At 39.2% G+C, this 27,998-nt stretch overlaps 2 protein-coding genes across 7 annotated transcripts in view; one reads left to right on the top strand and one right to left on the bottom strand.

Moving 5' to 3' along the window:
* The window catches only part of RABGAP1 (RAB GTPase activating protein 1), a 169,233-nt gene that overhangs the window by 119,823 nt on the left and 21,412 nt on the right, over positions 1 to 27,998 (top strand). For all 6 annotated transcript variants that reach the window (XM_070379024.1, XM_070379027.1, XM_070379025.1 and 3 more), the window contains 6 exons: positions 10,985 to 11,098; positions 14,821 to 14,895; positions 18,263 to 18,388; positions 18,989 to 19,132; positions 20,676 to 20,717; positions 20,955 to 21,083. In XM_070379024.1, coding sequence (XP_070235125.1) covers positions 10,985 to 11,098; positions 14,821 to 14,895; positions 18,263 to 18,388; positions 18,989 to 19,132; positions 20,676 to 20,717; positions 20,955 to 21,083 — 630 coding nt within the window. The remainder of the gene's footprint in view (positions 1 to 10,984; positions 11,099 to 14,820; positions 14,896 to 18,262; positions 18,389 to 18,988; positions 19,133 to 20,675; positions 20,718 to 20,954; positions 21,084 to 27,998) is intronic.
* LOC102266161 (large ribosomal subunit protein eL21-like) lies at positions 7,132 to 7,672 on the bottom strand. Its single transcript, XM_070380107.1, has one exon. The coding sequence runs from the start codon at positions 7,648 to 7,650 to the stop codon at positions 7,168 to 7,170; it is 483 nt and encodes a 160-aa protein (XP_070236208.1). The 5' UTR covers positions 7,651 to 7,672; the 3' UTR covers positions 7,132 to 7,167.

Here is a 27,998-nt window from a genome sequence, read left to right as displayed (position 1 = left end):
CTTCTCTCTGGTCATGTTGCTGGTGACAAGTTATCATGTTGTATATTTAGAGGACTTGGCAAACTTCGCAAATCCAGCATGCTTCTTGTTTTGAAAATAAAGTTTCACTAGAATGAAGAAATGCTTATTCATTTACATTTTGTCTGTGGTTACTTCTACTGTGCAGAGGGAGAGTTGAGTAAATATTTGCCATCTGGCTCTTAACAGAAAAAGTTGGCAGAATGTTACTAATGCACAATCGTATGGCAGTTTTGTTTTCTTCTGGACAGTAAAACTGTTGTTTTCTTACAATAAATGAAGCAGCCAAAGCATAGAGCCAGTTGATTAAAAGAACTACATCTGCCATGACTTCAGTAACTTTCAGGACATATCACCTTACAATACTTTTGCCATTTCTTGTTCCTATAAGGTTTAATTGTTCTTCATGATTGCCTTAAGTACATTTGTAAGCTCAGTCACTCAGTCATATCCAACTGTTTCTGACTCCATGGACTGCACCACGCCAGGCTTCCCTGTCCATCACCAACTCCCAAAGCTTGCTCAAACTCATGTCCATCAAGTCGGTGATACCATCCAATCATCTCATCCTGTGTTGTCCCCTTCTCCTCCTACCTTCAGTCTTTCCCAGCATCAGGGTCTTTTCCAGTGAGTCAGTTCTTCCTATCAGGTGGCCAAAGTATTGAAGCTTCAGTATCAGTCCTTCCAATGAATATTCAGGACTGATTTCCATTAAGATTACTGGTTTGATCTCCTCACAGTCCAAGGGACCCTCAAGAGTCTTCTCCAACACCACAGTTCAAAAAGCATCAATTCTTCAGTTCTCAGCTTTCTTTATAGTCCAACTCTCATATCCGTACATGACTACTGAAAAAACTGTAGCTTTGACTAGTTAAAAACTTTCACATTTGTAAAAGCTTTACTAAGTACAGTCTGCTGAAAAGATGTACTTGGCTGATGTAATTTGGCTGTGAATATTGTCATCCAGTATACTTTATGCTAACAAGTGCCCTGTATCAGCTATGTCTGTGTTTAACTGCTTAGAAATAAAAGGACTGTGTATCATGGTATAAATCTTAATTTTATAAGCACTTGAGTTTAGATGGTTTACAAAAGCTCTTTTCTGTGTTCTCTTAGGAAAGAATTGTCCAAAATGTTACTGTGATTTGTTTTCAGAATCTTTTCAAATTTAACAATGTCATTATTCTGATAGGAACGTACTAAATCCATCATTGTTAGAATTTTTGGATCATTTTTGTACAGGTTGGCTTCTGGCAAGTCAAATGGATTTATTCCCAAGTTCTTCAGCATATTTCCTAAGACCAAATATTTTAAGCACGTGATTCACATAGAACTCCTCGATTTATTATCATTCTTGAAGGCTTCAAAAATGCAGTATGTGAATTTTCAAAGTCACCTTCTCTGAAGGGCATTTTACCCCTTACTTACCTGATGACTTCCATGATCAAACAGTTAGAGGGAAGGCAGATGGATGAGAACTAACCAGTTACAGAGTTTTTTCAGAGAAGTGTTTTATGTTTTCCTATTCTATGTACATTTGAATTTCTAAATTATCCCTCTCATAACTGTGTATCCATTTTCAAGGTATCTTTATCGTCGGTCAGTCTGTTACGACTGACACAACTGGCATAGAATGTGCTGAAGCTTTTTGTACTTCTGTCATTCTTCATATAATTTTCTAACCTTCCTGTTTGTCTTAAGCCGCAATCTATCATTCATAGCCTATTTCAGAGCTTCCATTCGTGTTTCATAAAATTCCAGAGTGATTTCATCTGACATTTTAAAAACACAGAAATCTCTTTTGGAAATACAATTAGAGTGGAGATAGAATTCAAGAATAGAATTTACAACTTTTTCAGAATAATTTATTGTAGCTGAACTTCAAATGTAGCTCAATAACATGTCTAGTCATCATTTTTGAAAAGTTTTGTCAATGTGGAGTTTATTTTAATTATTGTTTTAGTGCTTTAAGTCCTCTTCCTCCTTTTTGTTTTTAAGTTCCTGAACCTTTCAGAAACTACTTAGTGCTGCTTTGGGTCATCTTCTTCAGTGCTTTAAAATTATCATTCTGATTTTCCAGATCTCCACTTGATTGAATTATTCTCTACAGAGTGTTCCAGGTAGTAGCTCTCCCCTCATCACCAAAAACTCATTCTTTTTAGTAGAGGCTCTGACTAACTTGCTCATTGTGGTTTTAATTGGCATTGTCCTGGTAACTGCCTTTTCATTTACTTATCTAATGTGTCTGCTCAAATTTTTGCCCATTTTATTAGGTCATGTCTTTACATTTTTATATATATTCTGAATATAGTTCCTTTTCAGATACATGTACTACTGGCCTGTTTCTTCTCTTAATGACACATTTTATAAGCAGAAAATTTTTAATTTTGGTGAAATCCAATTATTTTTCCTCTAAATGACTCTAGGGGTGCAATAAGTTTTTGTCATGCTGCAGTTTCACAATTGAAGCAGATAACAACAATCTGTTGTTGTTTGAGCTATTCATGAAACAGTTTTATTTCAAAGATTTCTTAACTCCCAACATGCCTGTAGTTTTCTCTTTGTGTTGCTATTTTATATTCTATGTGTTTGTTAAAATTAAAACTGAGTTTTAATTTTAATTCAAGGGAATTCCCTGGCAGTCCAGAGGTTGGACTTGGCGCTTTCACTGTGGGGTCCTAGGTTCAATCCTTGGTTGGGGAACTAAGATCCTGCAATCTGCACAGTGTGGCCAAAAATACATACATAAAACTGAATTGAAGAGAATTCATATATCCTAGGCTAAATAAAAACTATTAACCCACAGTAATATATATTAATATAGACTCCTTTTGTATCATTCTCTTGATAATTGCAGGATGATTTATTTTGCATTTTGAGCTGAAGGACCCAGTCTTTACTCTGTTCTATTTCTTTCTCTTTTTTGTTTTGAGAAGACGCGTGAATCTTTATTATCACATTGTAGTGGAAAATGTTGAAATCATCTAAATGTTTATCCACAGTAGAATAGATAAATAACTCTATACATAAATAACTACATAGTTATACAGTTAAATCCACTTGAGCTATGTTTATCACCATAGATTAATCATTAAAATGTCATCAGATCATCAGTCGCTCAGTCATGTCCGACTCTTTGTGACCCCATGAATCGCAGCACGCCAGGCCTCCTGTCCATCACCAACTCCCAGAGTTTGCTGAGACTCACGTCCATTGAGTCAGTGATGCCATCCAGCCATCTCATCCTCTGTTGTCCCCTTCTCCTCCTGCCCCCAATCCCTCCCAGCATCAGAGTCTTTTCCAGTGAGTCAACTCTTCGCATGAGGTGGCCAAAGTACTGGAGTTTCAGCTTTAGCATCATTCCTTCCAAAGAAATCCCAGGGCTGATCTCCTTTATGATGGACTGGTTGGATCTCCTTGCAGTCCAAGGGACTCTCAAGAGTCTTCTCCAACACCACAGTTCAAAAGCATCAATTCTTTGGCTCTCAGCCTTCTTCACAGTCCAACTCTCACATCCGTACATGACCACAGGAAAAACCATAGCCTTGACTAGACGAACCTTTGTTGGCAAAGTAATGTCTCTGCTTTTGAATATGCTATATCTAGGTTGGTCATAACTTTCCTTCCAAGGAGTAAGCGTCTTTTAATTTCATGGCTGCAGTCACCATCTGCAGTGATTTTGGAGCCCCCCAAAATAAAGTCTGACACTGTTTCCACTGTTTCCCCATCTATTTCCCATGAAGTGGTGGGACTGGAAGCCATGATCTTTGTTTTCTGAATGTTGAGCTTTAAGCCAACTCTTTTACTCTCCACTTTCACTTTCATCAAGAGGCTTTTGAGTTCCTCTTCACTTTCTGCTGTAAGGGTGGTGTCATCTGCATATCTGAGGTTATTGATATTTCTCCTGGCAATCTTGATTCCAGCTTGTGTTTCTTCCAGTCCAGCGTTTCTCATGATGTGCTCTGCATATAAGTTAAATAAACAGGGTGTCAATATCCAGCCTTGACGTACTCCTTTTCCTATTTGGATCCAGTCTGTTGTTCCATGTCCAGTTCTAAGTGTTGCTTCCTGACCTGCATACAAATTTCTCAAGAGGCAGATCAGGTGGTCGGGTATTCCCATCTCTTTCAGAATTTTCCACAGTTTATTGTGATCCACACAGTCAAAGGCTTTTGCATAGTCAGTAAAGCTGAAATAGATGTTTTTCTGGAACTCTCATGCTCTTTCTATGATCCAGCGGATGTTGGCAATTTGATCTCTGGTTCCTCTGCCTTTTCTAAAACCAGCTTGAACATCAGGACGTTCACGGTTCACATATTGCTGAAGCCTGGCTTGGAGAATTTTGAGCATTACTCTACTAGCGCGCGAGATGAGTGCAATTGTGCAGTAGTTTGAGCATTCTTTGGCATTGCCTTTCTTTGGGATTGGAATGAAAACTGCCCTTTTCCAGTCCTGTGGCCACTGCTGAGTTTTCCAAATTTGCTGGCATATTGAGTGCAGCACTTTCACAGCATCATCTTTCAGGATTTGGAATAGCTCAACTGGAATTCCATCACCTCCACTAGCTTTGTTCGTAGTGATGCTTTCTAAGGCCCACTTGACTTCACATTCCAGGATGTCTGGCTCTAGGTCAGTGATCACACCATCGTGATTATCTGGGTCGTGAAGATCTTTTTTGTATAGTTCTTCTGTGTATTCTTGCCATCTCTTCTTAATATCTTCTGCTTCTGTTAGGTCCATACCATTTCTGTCCTTTATTGAGCTCATCTTTGCATGAAATGTTTCTTTGGTATCTCTGATTTTCTTGAAGAGATCCCTAGTCTTTCCCATTCTGTTGTTTTCCTCTTATTTCTTTGCATTGATCCGTGAAGAAGGCTTTCTTATCTCTTCTTGCTATTCTTTGTGACTCTGCATTCAGATGTTTATATCTTTCCTTTTCTCCTTTGCTTTTCGCTTCTCTTCTTTTCACAGCTATTTGTAAGGCCTCCCCAGACAGCCATTTTGCTTTTTTGCATTTCTTTTCCATGGAGATGGTCTTGATCCCTGTCTCCTGTACAGTGTCACGAACCTCCTTCTATAGTTCATCAGGCACTCTGTCTATCAGATCTAGTCCCTTAAATCTATTTCTCACTTCCACTGTATGATATAGTATTGAATAAAAGAAGCTACTGAAGAGGACATGGATTATAATGTCATTTAAAGAAAATACTTTAAACATTCTGTAAAGAATATATATGGTTTGTAGATACTGTATTCATATACATATATTAATACATGCATCTACACACATATATGTACATAACATATACATTAAAATATGCCTGGCAATGATAGCAAAATCAGGATAGTGGTTAACTATAAAAGGAGGAAGAGGGCATATCAGATTCGAATTAGGTGTACAGAGTTGTATCTATGATGTTTGCTTTCTTAATCTTGATAATCACATGTGTATTCATTATATGTTCTCTATACTTTTGTCATTACTGAAATATTTCATAATAAAACCCCTGAGGAAACAAATTTTCAGTTTTGGGATGGCTTGGTAAAATCAATATACTTCCCTAAAGGTACTGATAAGGCACTTAATTTTTTAAAATAACCTTACTTTCTTATTTTGTTAAAAAATAAAGAGAAGGCACAAGGTGGGGCTCTGTTCTGTGTCTCATCACAGTTATTCTCTTGCCTGCATATGACACAATTTGAAAGTCACTAATGAATCAATCATCATAGCAGTCTTGGTTTTTTTTTTCAGGTATTTAGTCAGAATGTCTTTAATTATTAATAAGGTTCTCTTCTGATTGGTCTCATGCCTCTTTCACATGATTCTTGAATTAATAAACATTAGCATTAGAGATTGTGGTTTGGGGAGAGCTGTTGATCACATGAGCATTGTCATCACTCAATTTTAAGGAAGCTTTTGGATTTTTCTTTGATATATTTATCAGGCACTAAGTGTGTGTCATGATTTTGCTAGGCTCTGGAAGTTACAAAACTAAATCACAGTTTCTAACCCTATGTAAATAGTTTTATAGGAAAATAAAATATTCAAAAGTAAAAACAAAAAAAAAAAGTAAAAACAATACACATTCTGTGAACCATGTATGTGCGTGTGTGTACTCTATAACAGTGTGTGTGCACACGCACATTTGTGTGCATGAGTATGTGCTTATTTGTGTGTGGATGTGCGTGTGTTTAGAGGACAGCCCCAGCTCTCAGGGTGCTGGACGCTGTGCTTGCTTTCACTTTTATCAGGTGCTTTATATATGTGTCAGGCAGTTCTGGAAGCTCTTTGTTGTTTCAGTCACTAAGTCATACCCCACTGTCTTATGATCCCAGTGGATTGTAGCCCACCATGCTCCTCTGTCCATCGGATTTCCCAGGCAAGAATACTAGAGGGTTGCCATTTGCTCTTCCAGGGGATCTTCCCAGGTGAGCTAACCAATTTCGCCTTCATTGCAGGCAGATTCTTTACCACTGAGCCACCAGGGAAGCCTTGGAAGCTCTTTACATGTTTATAATTTATAGATTATTTAAAGTGACCATCATTACAACTTTATAAGGTAGATTATATTAACCAGAGAAGACAAGCTTACCTTAAGTTTCTCAGCCAAGTAAGAGAGTAAGGCCAGCTTTTAAACCCAGATACATCTGACTCTAAGCTAAGCCCCTGGTTTTAAGGCCTTAAAGATGAATTGGCATCATTTTCATTTTTTAGGTACATATAACTAAACTAGTTGGAGAAGGTGATGGCAACCCACTCCAGTACTCTTGGCTGGGAAATCCCGTGGGCGGAGGAAGCTGGTAGGCTGCAGTCCATGGAGTCGCAAAGGGTCAGACACGACTGAGCAACTGCACTTTCACTCTTCACTTTCATGCACTGGGGAAGGAAATGCAACCCATTCCAGTGTTCTTGTCTAGGGAATCCCAGGGACGGGGGAGCCTGGTGGGCTGCCGTCTATGGGGTCGCACAGAGTCGGACAAGACTGAAGTGACTTAGCAGCAGCTAAACTAGTAGTGGGAATTCTTAATCTAAAGGACCTGAATCATCCAGAGACTCTTGTTTGGTTGTATGTGTATCCTCTCTTGTTTGTTTTCCATTTTATTTATTTTTTTTCATTTGCACAATCCGGGTCTTTATTTTTACACCCATCAGGCCATGAATTCATAGGGAATGGGCTCCAACAGTTCGGGTTCCTTTCCATTGGTCCTCACAAAGTGTGCTTCTCTGGGTGGAACAGGCTGGCGCTTCAGCTTAACCCAAGTCCCTTTCTCTTTGGCTTCCTTCTTTTTCTGATCATTTTCCTTCACACGTTTCAGGAAGCTATCTCGGCTCTTAGAGTGCTTAATATGCTTGATACGCACATTAATTCTCTTGGCAAGAATCTTGCCCTTAACTTGTTTGTTTACAATGATGCCAACAGCATGCTGGGTGACATTGTAGACTCTCCCAGTTTTGCCATGGTAACACTTGTGGGGCATTCCTTTTTGAACAGTAACCATTCCCTTGATACCTACAATATCACCCTTCTTGTAGATTCGCATGTATGTGGCCAAGGGAACAACTCCATGTTTTCTGAAAGTCCTGGAGAACATGTAGCGGGTGCCCCGCCTCTTTCCCTTTGTGTTGGTCATCTTGGCGAATCACTGGAACATGGCCGTTCCGGCCAAAAAGCTGTTTTCCATTTTAAAATCACCTTATTTAGATGTGATATATGTACAATAAAATTCACCAGCTTTTAGTGAACAATACAACATGTTTTAATTAGTACCATGGATGTGATGGATAATTCCATCACTTCAAAAATAATTCCATCACTTCCATTCACTCTTACTTCAGTTCAGTTCAATTGATCAGTCATGACCAACGATTTGCAACCCCATGGATTGCAAGCACACCAGGCTTCCCTGTCCATCACCAACTCCGGAGCTTATTCAAACTCAGTCCGTTGAGTTGGTGATACCATCCAACCATTTCATCCTCTGTCATCCCTTTCTCCCGCCTTCAATCTTTCCTAGTATCAGGATCTTTTCCAGTGAATCAGTTCTTTGCATCAGGTGGCCAAAATATTGGAGTTTCAGCTTCTGAGTCAGTCCTTCCAATGAATATTCAGACTGATTTCCTTTAGGATGGACTGGTTGGATTTCTTTGCAGTCCAAGGAACTCTCAAGAGTCTTCTCCAGCACCACAGTTCAGAAGCATCAGTTCTTTGGCGCTCTGCTTTCTTTATGGTCCACCTCTCACATCCATACATGACTACTGGAAAAACCATAGCTTTGACTAGAAAAACCTTTCTTGGCAAAGTAATGCCTCTGCTTTTTAATATGCGTATTAAAAAGTTGTCTTCGCTCTTTTTTTTTTAATTTTATTTTATTTTTAAACTTTATAATATTGTATTAGTTTTGCCAAATATCAGCCTTCTCCCTTGAGCCCCAGCCACTTCCAAACATTGATCTGCTTTCTGTACCTTGTGATTTGTCTTTTGTAGAATTTCATATACATGGAATTATAGAAAGTGGTCTTTTATGTCTGTCTTATTTCATACAGTCTCATGCTTTTGTGATCTATCATGTTGCATTATCACTGGGTTTTTCCCCTTTTATTGCTGAGTAGTATTCCATCACTATATGCATGTACCACAGTTTCTTTATCCATTTACCCACTGGAGCCCAGTTTGGGCCATCAGGAATCACACTGCTACAAACATTTGAGTTCAGGTATTTACATGCATTTTTATTTTCATTTCTCTTGGATAACTATGTAGACATGAGTCACTAAATTGCATGATAAGCATATGTTTAACTTTATAAGAAACTTCCAAATGGTTTCTATAGTATTTGTACCATTTTGCATTCCCACCAGCAATGTATGAGAGTTCAAGTTGTTCTTCACCCTTTACTAGTCCTTTATATATTGGGTACTTCTCATTTTAGCATTTAGTGACCATGCAGAGAAATCTCATTGTACTTCTAATTTACATTTTGCTGATAACTAATGATGTTGAAATTTTTCATGTGCTTATTTGCCATCTCTGTGTCTTCTTTTGTGAAACATTTATTCCATCTTTTACCACCATTCCCCTCCTCCCTTTAAATCAGTTGTTTGTCGCCTTTTATATGTTTCAGATATAAATCACTTATCAGATAGATTGTATAGGTGATTTATCCTGTTCATGGCTTCCATTTTTCATGTTTTTAACAGTAAGTTTTGAATATTAAAGATTTTTAATTTGATGAATTCCAGGTTATCATCTTTTTCTTTATGATTTTGTGACTCATAGGGACCCCTCTAGGTAGCTTTGCAGACCTCCTTCTGTTCAGCTTTTCTCTTTGGTACTCTGAGCTGCAGAGTCTAGCTACCTTGCCCTCCCTGAATTCTGCTGTCTGTTTTCTCAACTCAGGGAAGTACTCCCTATCCCCAGCTCTGTTTCCTCTCCGTGTGTTACAGCCTAGAAGCTGTAATAACAACTGTAGTCTTTAATTCTCACCTTGCATTTTGTGCTGTCAGGGATCACCACAGCTCAGAGCTGCCCTGACTGTTGTTAATGATGCATTAAAAACTAGTAGTCAGAAAAATAAAAAAAATCCTGGTAGTCTGCCAGTAAATCTCTTTGGAAAGCAGTTTGGCAGTGTCACTGTAGGCTTAAATAGTTTGCAGGTTAAGAAAGAGCACAGGCTTAAAGTTAGCTCACTAGTGATGGAGGTTGAAAGGATAAGACTAGTTTTTAAGCATACAAACTTTGTAATGAGTAGTAATAATGAGTAGTAAATAAGCCAAAAATCTAATGCACAGTATGTATGTAGACAGCAATACTGAACTACAATGTGATACTGCTATACTGGCAATCATTTTACAATACAGTATAAATGTATCAAAGTGAAAGTGTCACTCAGTCGACTCTGCGACTCCATGGAGAGTAACATGCTCTACACTGTAAATTTACATGATGTTAACATGTCAAATTTATACAGTAAAAAATTTTTTTAATGTAAAGTTATTTTAGATTGCACAACTGTAAAATATTTACGGCCCTGGGAACCTGATTACCTAAAAGGCTAGAAAAATTACAAGACCCAAAAAAAAAATTACTAATTTTTCATTTGAAACAAGAGTGTCAGGCTCTTGGATGGTGTGCTGAATATAATGCAGTCTCACTGAGGAGAATCAAGTCTGTTGTCTTAGCTATGAGGACAATGCGTTGTTAAAACAGAAGGTCATGTTTCTGTGCTCCAATTCTTTAGCACATGAGCAAATAAAATTTAACAAAGGGAAGCTATTAGAAATAGCTGGGTGTTTGGCATATTTTGTGCATTACTGACATTCATTTAGTTTTAATTACTTATTGTAGAAGAGGAAACAGTTTTTCTCCATTGGTAAAAAAGCAAGGGATATTTTCCCATAGCCCATTTGAATCCCTTGGCATTTTTTTTTTCTTTTTTCCCTTGGCATTTGATAGTCTAGTTTCATATTGAGTAGACGGCTATGTGAATTTTTATGCCATTTGCCCCTGGGTAAGTTCCAATCCGGGAACTTGTGTTTTCCCTTTGAGAACCTGGCCCATTAGTTTTGTGCCAAAGGATCAATTAAAGCAGCAATTTTTGTACCCAGTTTTTCTAACAGGAGCATTTTGCCTCTTTCTTTTGAGGTTAGATTGAGTGTTTTCCTATGGGAAATCCGCTTTGAAACACATTTTCCTTCTTAACAATAGAAAGGTTATCACCTGCACTTCCTTGCAGCAGAGATGGAATATACATGAGGTGTATACAGTGAAACGGGTCTCTTTTCTTTTTTTTTTTTCCCCTCTTAGTATTTACTTTTCCTTCCCTGAAGACGCAGGCATGCATGTGTGTATGTATGTTCCTGCAGCATTTTAAAGCAGGTAAATTAGAAGACAACCTTGTTGTATTAGCCTAGACAAGTACATCCATCACTGACTACTGAACCTTCTGCTTCCTGGTGTTTCCACAGGAGTCTCCCCAGGACAGTGCTATCACTCGTGATATTAACCGGACATTCCCAGCCCATGACTACTTTAAGGACACAGGAGGAGATGGACAAGATTCTTTATATAAAATATGCAAGGTATTTCATACTGAAAAAAAGCCTGTTTTAGGTGGTTATTCTGTTCCTTTGGAATTATGCAAAAGATAACTGCAAAATGTAATTTGTATTTTATGTCCAAGAATGCAAAAAAAGAGAATAGTTTTTGTAAAACCAAAAGTAACAACACAATTTTAGATTCATGGTGAACAGGAAATAATTTAAAATAAAATGGTAGGATTTCTTTTAATCAGGACTTTCAGTCAATAGTTCCCTGGCACCACATTTAGACTCACGAGTTGGTTTTATGTTAAAAGCCTCTGAGTCCTACAGCATTACAAACTCCTTTTTAGTATTCACATTGTAAGTGATGAATTTGACTTTCTTGGTCCTCAGAACTAGGCTTTGGTCTATTCCCCCTAAAACTAAGCAAGTACCTATGTAGCACCTACTATATAGGAAGTATAAGGCACAAGACATACCTTCAAGGAATTTGCATATTACGGTTGAGAAGGCAAAACTAACAGCTAGTTTTAGGACAGACTAGCAATAAAAGACAATGTCTCCAATGATAAATTGGAAGTGTTAGCCACTCAGTCATGTCTGACTCTGCGACCCCATGAACTGTAGCCCACCAGACTCTTCTGTCCATGGAATTCTCCAGGCAAGAATACTACATTGGGTAGCCATTCCTTTCTCCAGGGGAAATCCTGACCCAGGATTCAACCTGGGTCACCTGCATCGCAGGAGGATACTTTACTGTCTGAGCCACCAGGGAAGCCCCAGTGATAAACCAGGTGCTTTAAACTATAAAGACGCTTGGAACTTAGCGAACTATTTCTTGGGGTTAATTTCAGTTTTCTCATAGAACTTACAGAGCTATCATTTCTGTTGTGATCCTCTTGTCATCATCCTTTTTAAACCCTTCTCAGTTGTGCTTCCCATTTAAGGAAACAATCTAACTATCCCTCACCTTCCTGAAAAATGTCCCAGAAGGAAACCCTGTTCTCACTGACTCTGATCCCATACTCCTGACCCCCTACGCTGTGGTTTCTCTCTCATGATGATCTTAATTACAGCTCTATCTGCTCCTGATTTCTCCTCCTCCTGGTTAAGCTCTCACTTCTGTAACAATTTCGTTGATTCCCTCCCACATGACTTTTTATCTCGCGTGCGTGAGTTCCTAAAACAGAGGCCTTCCTCTAGGTGCTCAGCCGCTGGTTACTGTAGCTCTCCACTGTCTCCCTGGGTGACTCCTTCCACCCTACAGCCTCAGCTGTCACCACTGCATAAGTGTTTCCGAATCTACATTAGCTCAAGGCCTGAATTTCCAGCTGCTTTTTGATCTCCTTGCGGAAGTCTGTCAAGTATATCAGAAAAGGTATAATAATACGGTCCATTTAAAAACATACTTCATTATGAAAATTTTCAAACATCCATAAAAGTTGAATAGTGTAAATGAGTTTGTTTATATCCCTACCCAGAATTTATCAGCATATTGCCACAGTTGCTTCATCTTCCCTAAAGTGCTTTAAAGCAAACTTCAAACATTACCACACATCAAAAAAATAAGTCTTCACCGCACATCAAAAAATAAGATCATTATCCACCTGTGGCATTAATGAGCAGTACCATCCAGTTGCTGTTCCATAATCAGATTTCCCTAAATGTCTGTACAGTTTAGTTAGAATCAGGATCCAGCAATATTCCCACTGTGGTTAGTTGTTACATCTCTTTTAATGAAAAATAGTCCTTTTACCCCCATGCTGTTGTCTTGCTGAAGATACAATCATTTTTCAGTTTTTTTTCAGTTCCTTCCTTTGGCCACGTTCAGTTTGATATGATTGTTGTCTCTTGCAGCAGTACTTCCCTCTCTATTCACTGCCCTGGTACAGGCCACTATCATATGTTGCTGGCACTTACATAAAAGCTGCCTTGCATTAGTCTCCCTGCCTTTGGGTTCAAGCCTATTTATTATTTTCTCTGTGTTGACCCTAGAACAGGATCATTTTAGTGGCCTCCGTTAAACCCACAGAATGGAATCAAAATTCCTTAGTTTATTTCCTGTTCCTAAATCCATTAGCTTAGTATTAAAGGCATTCTGTAATATATCCTGGCTTATTCCCTAAATATTTTATGCTTCAATCATATTGAACTTCTCACTGTACTCTGGTTGATTTGCTTGTCAGACTTCCCAACTGAACTGTGAAATTCTCAAGGGCAAGAATCATTTCTTACATATATTAGCATCTGTAGCCCTTGGCACGGTGCATGCCATATTATAGTAGGTGCTCACTAAATGTTGATGAATTAATGAAATGCCTTTTCTTCCCCATATTTCCTTACAGCCTCCGTGAACCTTATATTCCAAACATTTCCCAAATGTGTTACGTACTTTCATGTCTGTATGCATTCCTTCAGGAATGCTCCCCTCCATTCTTTACCTATAGAAAATGCTCCCCTCCATTCTGTACCTATAGAAAATTCAATAGGTTTTTATCCCAGGACATAATTGGTAAAGCCATACACTAAGTACTTTACTTGAGGGGACTGAGAATAATACATCAGCTCTATTATATAAATACTGTGATTATTCTCATCATACAAATAAGGAATGTAAGTAGTGGGCCTAAGAGCCAGACCAGACATTAGCAGTTGTGGAGTTCCAGCACAGCTATTAACTGTGAAACCTTTATTCTTTCTTTACTAATCAAATGTTGATTAGTACCTTCATCCATATTGTCAAATAGCTTTCCACAGACCTGTGTTAGCATATGTTACTGCTAGTTTTTAACAGCCTTAATGAAACTGGTTTTAACACTTGTTAGTTTTTACTGATTTGATAGGTAGAAAGTTGTCTCATTAAATTATAAAAGATCATTTCTAAATCTCTCTGTGCATCTTGTCTTTGGAAAAGATGGGTGTTTCTTGTTCTGTAGGCCCTCTCATCAGATAAAATTTGACAAAGTGGGGGATATAATGAGATTATATTGAATTTCACCTGAATTTATGAAAGCATGTTTACACATATAAACATTGACAGTGTTTGGTGAGTGCCTGGTATGTGTTGATGTGCTGCTAGGTTGAATAGGGCACCACCCCTGCCCATATGAAGTTAGTAGTCTAGTAGAGAGGAGGGACCTCTAAAATGCAGTATGTTAAGTGCTGTAATAAGCATACATTTGTAGTAAGTACCATAGACCTGCCGAGGAGAGAAAGAATCCTGGGAAAATGGGATATGTTTGGAACCTTAAGGAAGAGCACGTTTTCCAGGCAGAGAAGAAAGAAAAGTGTGAGCAAAGACAGAATGACAACCTTTTTTTTAGTGCTAAAATAATTTTTGCTTAACCTTACTGCTCCCTGGCTACAAGAAGTGGCGTGACAGGTTTATGTATTGTAAAGAAAAGTTGGAATTGAAGAGAAATGTTTGCATCATTCAGTGACCATCAGAATGCCATAGTGGAGTGGGGGTAGCATTTTTGGGGTTCCTGTGTTCCGAGTTTCTATAAGGCAACTATGACTCAAGAGTGACTGCATTTGGGACTTCCCGGGTGGTCCATTGGCTGAGACTCCCAGCTTCCAAGGTAAGGGGCCTAGGTTCGATCCCTGCCTGGTCAGAGAACTAGATCCCCCGTACAACAACTCAAAGACCTCACATGCTGCAACTAAGACCCAATGCAGCCAAATAAATAAAGTTTTGTGTTGTATTTTGTTTTTAAGACTGGCTACATTCATTTACACCTCCTGTGGTTTTTTCCCCCCAGGCTTATTCTGTGTATGATGAAGAGATTGGCTATTGCCAAGGCCAGTCATTTCTCGCTGCTGTTCTGCTTCTCCATGTGAGTAATTAGGTCTCTGTGTATTTCTTAACACATGTCCTGCCTCAGACTTGATCACGGCTTTGTATTGCCTTTGGGCAGACTCTAGTGCATGAGTGTTAACTCCTATATCCGGAAACCTTTTTCTTAATATAATGTCATCATGGGAGAGAAACATGGTAAAAATAAATGACAGTGTTGAAAATTGGTACAAGGGCAGAACTTTTTTTATTACTAGGATAATTGGATAGACTTTAGTCTTGGTTAAACCCTTTGAGGACGTTTTATCTTCTCTAAAGTAGCCGCTGTCATCAGTCTTTGCTTTGAGATTTATGTATTGGGCTAGAACGGCAAAGTTGGCTTGCTTCCGTGCCATTTTATTCATTCATTCAGCAAAGACCTTTATCCTCCCTCTTCTTAGTGTTTCTTTAAATCCACAACAGAATTGAAAAATTGTTAAGGTGAACACCTGTATACACTTGACTTAATTTATCAGTTCATTATTCTTCCACACTGCCTTCTCTGCATCTCTTTTCCTTCCTTTTTCACACACACAGAACACGGGTGTTTTATATTTTTATGGAAGAATTTTTTGAAATTACTTTTGGATAATATAAGTAGCAAATATCAAAGTATTCCACTCCTAAATACTTGTGTATGTGTCTCCTGAGGACCTAACCAGAGTATCACAGGCAGATCTGACAAGTCAGCATGTCTTACCCACAGTCCACATTCAGTTTCCCTGTTCGCTCAGTGAAATCCTTATAGCTCTTTTTTCCCTAACCCAGATCAGTAAAGATTCAAACATCGCATTTGATTGTCATTGCTTTTTATTTTTAATCTAAACTGTCCTCTTTGCCTTTTTGTGTGTCCCATGCCATTGACAATTTGGAAAATTCAAGCCTTGTAAGACATCCCAAATTCTTGATTTGTCTGATCATTTCCTCATGATTCAAGTTAAAATGTTTGGCAAAAATACCCCATAGATGATGGTAGGGGAGTTTTTGAGCACCTGTTACGGTTTGAACTGTGCTAGATAGACATCAGGAGTGAATCAAGTAACTATGGCCCAGTCCTTGTGGATGCAGAGCTAGTTGTAGGCAAAAAAGCAGTGCGTGTATGTCATTGTTAATTTCAGTGGCTCTGTGAAGGTACAGTGAAAAGTGTGATACAGGATAATAACAAGGAAGCCTCATTTACAGACTTCTCTGGCAAGGTAACCTCTAACAGGAACCCTGAAAAAGGAGAAGGGGCATCCATTCTCTTTTGTACTTTTCTGTATCATTTAACTTTCTTTAAACATTGTTCTAAAAATAATATAACTATTTTGAGAACTAGAGTGGAGAGTAGCGCATTCCCGGCAAAGAGAATAGTATAATATATGCTGCTGCTAAGTCGCTTCAGTCATGTCTGACTCTGTGTGACCCCGTAGATGGCAGCCCACCAGGCTCCCCCATCCCTGGGATTCTCCAGGCAAGAACACTGGAGTGGGTTGCCATTTCCTTCTCCAATGCATGAAAGTGAAAAGTGAAAGTGAAGTTACTCAGTTGTGTCCGACTCTTAGCGATCCCATGGACTGCAGCCCACCAGGCTCCTCCGGCCATGGGATTTTCCAGGCAAGAGTACTGGAGTGGGGTGCCAGTGCCTTCTCCGAGTATAGTATATAGAAGCCCTGAAATGGGGGAAAACTTGGCATCTGGAAAGAACTGAAAGAAGGGCAGTGTGACCGGAGCATCAGGAGCCATGGGGAGTGGGGGGAGGGAGCTAGAGAGGCCAAGACCGATTTGAAGGAGAGCTGTGGAGGCCAGGCCACGCAGTCTAGATTTTGTTTCTCTAAGGAGAGGAAGTTGTTGGAAGAGGTTTAATCCATTTTGTGTAGGTTGTAATACAAGTGTAACAAAACCACTTTACATCTTCTTGCTATGAACCTAGTATTGGTAGGCATGCAAAAATTTGACAAAGCTATGACATTGATAAAGAAAAAGTCAAGTTTTTTTTCCCCAGTCTTATTTACATGTAATTGACAAATTAAAATTGTGTATATAAAGTGTAAAATGTGATTTGATATACTATGCATTGTGAAATGATTCTCACCTTCAAGCTGATTAACACTGCATCATGAGGTCAAGTTTTAAATTTTTGTGTTGTTGTTTTCATCATACTTTAATATCTCAGAGTCTCACCAAGTCTGTATGGTTTGTCTTTGTTCTCAACTTTAGTGCAAGGACATTTATCCCCATTTAAGTACCACAACACTTTTAAAATGAGTTTCCCGATCAAATCCCCAGTATCTTGGTTTGAACTCTATGCTGCTTGCCATTGTGTTTAAAATAAGTGTTTGATTCAGAGCAGGGGCACATGTGCTGCGTAACATCAGAAATGTCACTCTAGGCAGGCCATGTCTCCCTCAGCGAGTGAAGAGTGAAGTTGTCTTGATGATAAAGACCTCAAAGGTCTGGTCCTTTGCCCCCGAAGCCCTTACCTTTCCAACAATGATTTGCTATCCTTTTCTCATTTCACTACTTAGTCTGATTTGCTCTTTAGCTTTGCTTTATTCCCAGTTTCTTTGCTCAGCCCACCGTCGTCGTCGTCTTCAACAGAAACCCATTCACCTTCCTGACATTTGAGAAGCTTGCTGTGGTCACATCATGCCTTAAATATTTCCAGTGTTCTTTTTATATTTTGAAAACTAGACATTTGCCAAGTTCTCAAGAAGATATTTTTCCGTAAAGTTACGGAAGATATATAAGTGGTAGCGTTTGTAAATAGAAGTGAAGTGAGGGAAGCTTTTTGTAGTATCTTAAGTGTTACTGCAAGCGTTACTATAATACCTGAAGCATTACTCCAAATATTAGAATACATAAGGTTCTTCTGTAACTAGCCATGTTTTTAGCAACAATGAGGAAGAAGAACATTTTTACTGAAATGAATTCACAGTTAAGGAGGTAAAATGATTTGACAAAGGTCTCGTGATTTGGGGAAGGTGAAACATATACTCGTGTAGTAGGCCTGTTCTTACTCAGTTCGAATCCTGTCCTCCCTCTAAAGCCTATTCCTAGCTCCCTCTGGAATACTCAGTCTTTTTTGTTCTTGTGTTCCCACTGATCTTTCTAATTCATTTTAGTTATTGTAGGAGATTTAGTTATTAATTGTATGAGAGGCTCCTCAAGGACAGCAACAGTGTCTGACATAGAGTAGGCATTATTAAATATTTCCTGGTTGAAAGAATGAATGTTATAAAACATAACACAACTGAGATCTGAGTTACTGCATACCACTAAATTTCCTAGTATTCAAATAAGAGAGTTTAGGGATGAATTTTACGTACTGAGAAAACTTCTGTATGTATTTTTGATCCTCCCACCCATTCCCTCTTTCCCTGTTACAGATGCCTGAGGAACAAGCATTCAGTGTTCTGGTCAAGATCATGTTTGACTATGGTCTCAGGGAACTTTTCAAACAAAACTTTGAAGATTTGCATTGCAAATTTTACCAGTTGGAGCGCCTCATGCAGGTAAAAAGAGAATCCAGCTTGCATTTGCCGATAAGGGTGCAGGACTGGGAAGAACAGGATTGAAGAAATGGTGCCAAGGAGCAGTAGTGATTCCTTAGCCATCCAGGATCAGGTTTAGTGTATTTCATTTCTCTCCATGTAATAATGATGCCAAGATTAATAAGGTGTTAACCTGATGGGTGTGAGCCAGGTTTTCAGTCTCATAAACACCCAGAAGATCAGATGGGTGTAGGAGCCTTTATTTTAACACAGCAAACTCAGTCAGGAAATACTTACCAAGGCTCTGAAGCTGACTGGTTGGGAATCTCCTAACAAAAGTGAAACAAACTTTGCCAAACATTTCATAACTTAGAAAAACTGTCCTTTCAGATACTTGTCACCATGTGGGGATTCCTCTTCAGAGCTGCTTTGTGAACTGGAAATGAGAGTCCAGTGCCAGTCTCATACCAGATGATAAGTGTTCTTCTGAGCACTTTTTCAGTTTTTATAAAAACACAAATATATGACATTTTTGACCTATTGTTGGCAGATTTATGAGCCTCCTGAGTGAGAGTTAAACAGCTGCATATGTGCATAAAGCTAATCAGTCTGCTGTTTCAGGAGTACATCCCTGACCTGTACAACCACTTCCTGGACATAAGCCTTGAAGCGCACATGTATGCCTCCCAGTGGTTTCTTACGCTCTTCACTGCGAAGTTCCCTCTGTACATGGTCTTCCATATCATCGACCTGCTTTTATGTGAGGTGCGTATCAGAGGCCACAGCACTTAAGCTTTTGTTGGTAGTTTCCCTCCTGTGTCACAGGCAGTAACTGCCTTGCCCAGAGTGCAGCTCTGTTCTGTATGGCTGATGAGTGGTCCAAACACTATCTCTTTATTTAAGCTAGGAAGTTTAGGGGTTCGGAGGAGGTGTACCCCCTCTTTTAAAAGACACTTCCTGGAATTTCCACCTGCATTTCCACTTAACCTCTTGTTGGCCAGAACTTAGGTACATGACCACATATCCCTAGCTGCTAAGGATAATTTTTTTTTAAGCTGCCTAGAAATTTTCTTAAACTTGAGAGTCTATTACTAAAAGAAAATAGATGTTATAGTAAATAACAGTCTTTGCCACAGCTTAGTCTTAGGTTTTGGAGGGTGTGCCTAAGAAGAAAAAGCTAATTTCAAAAATAATACATGTTTGTTATAGAAAGTATAAGCAAAATGATGTGAAAATACTTCTGATCCCAGTCTAAAGGAAAACTACTTTTAACATTTAATGTATATTCTTTCAGCCTTTTTTTGTGTGTTTTCATATATGTGTATGTGTAAGTTCTGTGTGGAACAGTTTTTTCATATGGTATATATATTATGACTTTATATGCATATAAAATATGACTATGCTTATATGCTATTCAGTAACTTATTTTTATCTCATACTTGAATATCTATAGACACATACATCTGTACCATCCTCCGTTTTGTTTAATTATCCCATATTTAAAACATACAAAAATCCATTTAAAAATCTGTATCTTCTGTCTAGCTTGAAACATAAGAAAACAGCATTCCAGAAATATACCATTACTCTTACTTACTGTCAGATATTCCATTCTTTGGATAGATCGTAATTTATGTAACCAATTCCTAATCGCAAACCTTTATCTAGTTTTTCACTATTATAAACAACTATTAAGTAATTACTGTGGGTCTGGTGACAGGCTGAGTAACTTAAACTTTCTGAGCTAATTAGCTCAGAAAACCATTGGGAGACTATTAGTTATAGAAACTGAGGCCCAGAAACTTTTAAAGTTTAACTTGGTCAGCAGATGTTGGTGCCTCCCCTCAGCTGTCCTTTGCCCCAGCACTCCTAGAATGATTAGATGAAGAAAGGCAGGTTGGAGGGAACCCTGAGCAGATTCATTTCTGGGACATAGGACTCCTGGACAGGGTGATTGTTGTCCTTCGAGTGGGCAGTGGAAGAGACACCAGGCGTTATTTCACGAGGGATCACAATTTTATGACTAATCTTTTAGTTTGGAAGCATAGTATACTTTGGAAAGCATTCTTGAACTGTCAAAATAGCTGTAGAAAAGCCCTTCTCTCAGAAGAATGGAAAACTGGGTCTACCTTTAGTTTTTCATTGGTGGCCCTGTAATTTTTATTTTCCAAAATATTTTCAAGATACTCCATTTCTTTATTCAAGTTTTTACAATGTCTCTAAAATTGCGGGCTATTCTGAAGACAAATAGCTTAATAGTTAGTCCAGTTCTAAACACTGAAAATGTTTTCTCTGTTTTCTCTTTTAGGGAATAAGTGTTATATTTAACGTCGCCCTTGGGTTATTAAAGGTACAGTGCACACTTGTTTGTAAGCTGGGCTATCTGGCATTTCTGATCTCATCGTAAGTAGCCGCTGTGCTCTAGCACTGTCCCTGACAGTGGACACATGCACGCAGCTCTAGCAAAGGCTACAGAGTTACCTTCTGGGGATTATAAAGGTGCTGGGATTATGAAATACTTCTTGAGCATCTTTATAGCAAAAAAGCTTCTTTTCTGTACATGGTTGTGTTTTCTTCTTTCTTCAAGACTTCCAAAGATGACTTGCTACTGACAGACTTTGAAGGTGCCCTGAAATTCTTCAGGGTTCAGCTTCCTAAGAGATACCGCTCAGAAGAAAATGCAAAAAAACTAATGGAACTAGCTTGCAACATGAAGGTAAAGTCATTTTTGCATTAATGTAGATTCTTTTGTTAGTGTCTCACTCTTCCTGATAAAACTGTCAACATTTATAACACATTAATAATGTTTTCCTTTGTATTGTATAATTTTCTAAATTGTTTCATATATATTACAGCCTATGAATTAATCTCATTGCTTTCCCCATTTTGAACTCTAGGGAAAGAATTATTATTCCAATTTTGAAGACAAACCAAAGCACAAAGCCCCCTAATTTTGTATAGCTAGTTAGTGGCAGAACTCAGGTTTCATGATTTGTATTGTGTCATCCTTTAACTTTCAGTTTTTGTTGTTGTGGACATAAATTCCCTAAAATGAAAATAATAATACATGAAGGAAACCCATTCACTGTTTATCGCTTCCAGTGGAGCATTTATGATTTGTATTATTTTAAGGTTTGAAAAAAAGGAAATCTCCTTGTGTTCATGTTATGAAAGTTTTGTTTTTAAAGAAGAAAAAATAATTGAGGGAGTTTAGTTTGGAATGTGAAGGATGGAGGCAAATGGAAGACAGAATAAATAGCTGTATTGAGATGCTTATAGGGTGCATAAAAGGCTGACTGTCACGTTTATTTGGTGTGACTCCAGAGGGTAAAACTGTAACCTCTGTGTCTGGAGAGAAGCTTCACTGTCTGCTGCATAGAGCACAGACCTATTTAAGGCACCGTTTCCTCATCTGTAAGGTATTATTGGACTTCTGGTTCTGGTTATATGTCATAGTGAGCTAGTTCAGGCTACCCTTCTTTAAACATTCGGAGATGCCAAATAAAGTATGACCCAAGAAATGTTTAAATACCTGGATGAACTTGAAAGAAAAAGGAGAAATGTCCAGGTGCCTGAAACAAAGTTGCTTAAAGCTCATGTGTGTGATAATAAAAGAGCATCCCAAGGGAATATGGGACCAAACTGTGTGTTAGGATTATTAATGCTCATGAAGTTATGACATGATTTGGGGCCTTCCAGAGGCAGCTGAAACTGAGTCTCTGCATAAAGCTAGGACTTTGGAATGGCCTGTTTATAAAAGCAAGAATACGTAAAACTACCTGTTAGACTGAGAAATGGTAGGAATCCTGATGTAAAGTGAATGGGGGATTTGAACAACAAAAAAAGGAAATAGAACTTCCAGAAATCAGTCATTAAAGTTATTAAATTTAAATGCTACATACTTAACAAGTCCCATGGTTAACATGTAGTGGTATTTTACCGTGTGCCAGGTGCTGTGATGAGTGTTTTCACATGTGAGGATTAACACAGTGTGTGTACAGTGTTTACCTTCGTGCCAGGTGATGAGTAAGGGTTCAAGAAACAATGGCGACTACTATGAGTATTCCCTTCTTGGATTTTCCAGCAGACAAACTCTTTTCAGTAACACTCATGATGGCTTTGTGGAAAGGACAGAGCCACGTGAGCTCTGAACTTCTTAGAGCTACTCTTTCTACCTGGTTTACATACAGGAAAGTGCTGCCTCTTATTTGCTTATGATTTCTTCCCCTCCCCTCCAAAACCTGCTCCTTTCTCAGTGCCCCTGTCTCCTGTTTGTAGGACCTGGTTGCTCAGACCTGAAAACATGATACCAGCCCCTCCTACTCTCTTTCTCACACTTTACATCTTCGTCCTCCACATCCAAGCTCTGCCATCAGACTACATCCTGAATCTGATCACTTCTCAACTCCTTCCTTACCCATGCCCTAGTCTAATCATCTCTTCCCTTCTCTTCTGGCATTTTTCCAGTAATTTCCTTGGTCCTCCTGCTTCCACAGTGGTTTCTACCTAGACTCTTCTTGATCTCATCTCTCACATGCTTAACACTGTAATGGCTTCTTATCTCAGAATAAAATTCAAGAGTCCTTGAGTTGACCTGCAAGACTTGGCCCCATCTCCCCTCCAACAGGCTAGTTTCAGCTGCTGCTGCTTTTCCCCCTTATGCTTTCCACTTCAGACACCCCAGCCTCCTTATATGCGAAGCTTGTTCCCTCCTCAGACCTTTGCACTGGCTGGTCTCTCTGCCTGTAATGTTGTTCTCCTTGATGCCCACATGGCTTTACCCAAACCTCTTAAGTCATAGGCTCAGTGAACGTGTCACCAGAGAAGCCTTCTCTAATTACAGTGTCTACAGTAGCACTCCCCCAACTCTTTCCACCCTATCTCCTATCCTTTTGTATTTTCCACAGTTCACTTATTTCTCCTGAACATTATTTGTTTGATTATTGTCTGCATTCCCCTCTGCCCATGCTGGAATTAAGCCTCTGACAGAGGGCACTTTCTCTTTTTTGTTTATTGCTGAATCCCCAGTACAAGAACAGGATCTGACATATAAATATTGGTTGGACAAGTGAATAAGTGACTTTTCTGTTGAGTTTCTTCCAAGTGTTTTACAAAGAAGTGTTAACATGGATATTTGGGCAAGTCTTAAAAATAGATCTAGCCGAAGGTTTACCTTTTGTGTTTTCATTAGCTTGAAACACATTAATAATATATGGATTCTTTATTTCCCAAGTCCAGATGGGACGTGTCTGATGTCTTTTTTTCCTTGCCTATGCTTCCAAGAAATTAAAGTCAACAAGCCCGCACAGCTCACATTATTATTTGCTTAGATACAAAATTCCTTTTGGTCCTGGAAAGCTCTCTACATGGTTAGGGTACACTTTGGATGATTTTCCCTACTTGCATATGGCTTCAGGTGAGAAGAATAGTAATTTTTTCTTGAAATTGACTTATCCTGGAAAACCTGCAGATTCACTAGGACATGAGAGAATGAGCTTTTCTGCTAAAAGGTGGGGTATGGTATGTACAGTTGAGTTAGTGATGATTATTAGTTTTACTCTTGCAGCTATACTTAATACCAAATAATATTAGAGCAGATACAGGCAATAGCCAATTATTGGCAAAAGACTTCAGTCACAGTGATAATCTGTGTACTCAAAAATAAAAAAAATCATTGTCAAGTTCAGTGATGAACCCTGCATTGTGTGGACTGCATGACAGGGAGGGCCTGGGGTGGGGGGCACAGTGAGTGAATAGGACCTTTGGGCAGTTTAGAGACCCTCTGGACATAGGAAAGGGGATTCCTACCATGTGAATGGTTTGGAAACTAGCTTTTCAGTTTCTTGGTATAGAATTTAGAAAGGAAATATTGGCTCTGTAACTCATTCAATCCCATTCCATTATTTTTTAATGTAAAAGCAAAGTTGTGACTCCCTTTTCTCAGTTGTACTTCCTGATTAAGATGGGAATTGGGAATGCTTTACCTCCCATGCTAGTCCAGGAGACTCTTGTTGTCTTTTGTGTTTTAGCAGTTGCAATGTTGTAATTTCCAATATTTGTATAGATTCTGTAAGAATATCATTGGTTCCTCACAGTACCCTGTGAGGTGTGAAGGGCAAGTCAAGCATGGAAACAGGCTTATAGAAGCCAAGTGACTTACCCAACTGATACTGACTGGGCAGTGACAAAAGCCCCATTGGAACTAGGGTCTTCTGACAGCCTGTTGCATGGCCTCTTTTTGCCAAAGGCGACAGGAACGGAGTTTGGTGTGGCAGTATCTTAAGTGGCCACAAGGTGGGTCTGCTGCCCACACAGTCTGCATTCTCTGTGCTCTGTGTCTTCCTTGTCTCTGTAAATCTTGCTCTGTATCTGTCTTTACTTGCCTCTCTTTTTTTCTTTCTTTCCTGCCCTTTCTTCTTTCTTCTTAGTTTATTATGAGACTGAATTTTTTTAAATTTCTTGAGGAGTTATAGATCCCCTGCTCTTAATCTTAAATTTAACCACATACATCAGCTCATTTAACTGTCTATTGAATTTCTCTCCCTCCATGGGTCAGTGAGCTGAGACAGAAAAAATTGCTTCCACTTATGATACAAGATCTAAAAGCAATTTCAATTTACATTGTTCCAGAAGATCGAGAATGGTCCTAGGAGCCTGGCAACCCATGCATCATATTTAGCGGGGAAATGGGAAAAAAATAAATTAGGTCTTTTAAGTTTTTGACTCCAGAAATATGTAGGAGCAACTGTTTCTTCATGTGTCTATAATGGAATTTTTTAAAATAAGTCCAGTAAGTGAGGCTTAGAAGAAGCAAGAACCATGCCAAAAGAGATGGCTCTGTGGGTTTCTTAGATCAAGAAGAAAGACTTGATCCTTGTTCTGTAGAATCCTGCCTAATGTGAAATGGAATTTCTGAACCTCTGCTTCATTGAAATTTGTTGTTTCAAACATAAAGTGAATATGCTAGACTTCAAACTACCTGTGAGAAAAGATATTATTGCAAGTAGTAATATCTCTCAATTATATAATCCTAACCATTTGCCATTTGGAGAAACAGAAGACTCTTTGGCATTTAGGAGTATTTGCATTCAGGGTGTGTTTTTAATCATGAGCTAAAAGCAGTATTTAGTTTGAACTTCATTCTCTGCTTAAATCATTTGTGTAGTTAATGTGTGTTTGGGTTTTAAGATCTGTGTTTATAGTGACTTTATTGGTCTTTTTTCTTGATATGTTCACAGAAGCCTTGCATAGTATCTACACATCGTGAATTAATCCTTAGAGGCCCTATGTGAGGTCATTTTATAGATGTGTATACTGAAGCTTAGAAAATTGAAGAAAACTCCCAGCCAGCACAAAGTTAGTAAGGGATGGTGTTGAGATTAGATCCCGGGAATTTCAGACTCTGAAGTCAGTGCTTATCATCATTGTGCTTTACTGTGCCTGGGGGAGTGAATGAATGAGTCAGGAGCCACTTCTGTAGGTCCATTTTTGGCGATACTTGTCATATCATGATGAATAACTCAGTCTCTGTGTCAGTGTTGAAACTTACCTTTTGTACACGGTCGCTGAGTGCCATTTTCAGTGTAACTCGACCAGGCTAGTTTTATGTCTTTGCTTGTTCTACCTTTTAGAATTGGATTTCATGAGGAAGCTTCTGAGTGGTTACTCTTTCTCTGCAGTGAACCCTGAAGTTTGCTGATTATTGAAAGGGTAGCAGTGGTTACCACCTTCTTATTTTAATAAGTTTCTCTCCTTTGGTACTTATCTATGTTTGAGTCCTCTGCTAATAACTTGCTGATTGCACTTTAGAAAAATACTCTGATGGTAGAACAAGGATGCCTAATTCTATTTAGTAATTTTTGAGGGAGTTTGAGTCTAAACTGAACAAATTAAATAAAAAGGCTCAGAAATTAAATAGAATGTTGATTTGTTTCAAGTGGTTTTAAGTGCAGGCATTGGAGTCCCACCGACCTTGGCTGTCAGCCTGGTTCTGCCTCTGCTTTGTCTTAGGTAGGTTAGCACAAGGGGTTGTAGAGAAAGAAATAAGGTGATGCCTTTAACATCGCAGCTGCTCTGTGACACACCAGTGCTCTTCTGGCCCACCAGGTTTTGATGTCCTCTGCCCAGGTATCTGCTTTCCTTAAGTCAGTTCATATCAACAAGCATTTGTAGATTGTCTTCTATGCCAAGAATACACTGAGCTCAGCTACAGAGAGGAATAAGAAACAAGAAGCACCCCAGATTTGTTTTCTTATGCTGGCACTGCGACTGAACAGACTGGGTCTTTTACTTCAGACAAGTCACTTTACCTGGGTAGGGCTCCATTCCCCAGGGCGTGCAGTGGGGGGTCCTCACTGCTCCCTACAGCAGTGAGGGTGAGGATCCCTGCTGCACCCATCTCAGAAAGTTATTTGGAGGATTAAAGAAAATAGTAGGCGTAGAGGTTAGGTTGAAAGTCCTACGTAAATCTCAGGTTCTTTTATTCACTAACTGAAAAGGGAAGATGGGCTTGTGTCAGAATTCTTTGTTTAGCAGTGAGGACTCTGGGGTCAGGAGCTCCTTCATGTACCAGACTCTTCCTGTGTACCCACTCACCCACACAGCATAGCTCCACCCCTGTCGTGCAGAGCTGCTAGCCTCCAGGCTCTCTCCTGCGCTGGGTTTTCTGAGTGCAGCCCAGCAGGAATTCTGACCTTTGCAGGGGCCTCTGAGCCGAACTTTAAACTGAGCTCCTGTTTCCCACAAGCAGCCTGTTTCTACTCTTCTGTGTTAAATGGACATTGTTTGAATGGCTTCCTGTTTGCAGCACATGTTCAGAAGGTGGCTGCCTCAGATTCAGGGCAAGGATGCAGATGATAATAAGAAGTCATAGCAACTCTTTATTTAAAAGACTTCTCTGTGTGCCAGGTACTCTTCTCAGCTCTTTATGTGCATTATATCATTTGATCCTCACAACAGCACTTCTCATAAGGACAGTTGGGGTTTTCACAGATGAGGACGCTGAGGCTGAAATAAGGTAGCTTGCCCTCAGTCACACAGTTAGTCATCGGTGGAGTCAGGACTCAAGCTTGCTCAGTACACGCTCTAGGTGCCCAGTAGTTCTGTCTCCCTCCCACCCAGGCCAGCAGCATGGGCCAGGACATCCCTGCCTATTCCAGGGGCTGGTCAGGGGCCAGCTTTCCCAAGGCAAGTAGCACGTGTTTTAAGAGAGAACCTTATCCACTTCCTATGACAGATTAATGACAAGTGAGTGACCAAGGAAAAGGTGTTTTAGGCTGAATTTTTTTTTTTTTTTTTTTAACTTCTACCAAAATATCCAGCTGGCATGTTCCAAGTGTCCACCTTCTCTCTAATTCAGGGTTTCTTAACCTGGGACTATGGATGGGCCTCAGGGGAGCCCATGAGCGTTCTGAAATGGTATGTAGAATGTTTTGTTGCTGGGAGCAAGGTGGGGGTGGAGTTAGCATCTGTGCTTTTTAGTGGGAACCTTGGCTCTCAGGGGATATTAAAAGTGATGCCGTCTCAAACAGTGTTAAGAATCTTGTACTAATTGAGATGAGGTATACAGTTGGTTTTACCTGAATTGCAGATTTAGCCTTAGCCCAGGAAATGATTAGAATGTTTTCCTCCT

This window comes from Bos mutus, chromosome 11, assembly GCF_027580195.1.
Source record: "Bos mutus isolate GX-2022 chromosome 11, NWIPB_WYAK_1.1, whole genome shotgun sequence".
NCBI lineage: Eukaryota > Metazoa > Chordata > Mammalia > Artiodactyla > Bovidae > Bos > Bos mutus.
Note: the sequence above shows the minus strand (reverse complement) of the source record. Positions and strands in the feature narration are given on the sequence as shown.

Bases quoted from the DNA above. Each gene is read 5' to 3' on its own strand.
- LOC102266161 (XM_070380107.1), bottom strand. From the start codon at position 7,650: ATGACCAACACAAAGGGAAAGAGGCGGGGCACCCGCTACATGTTCTCC.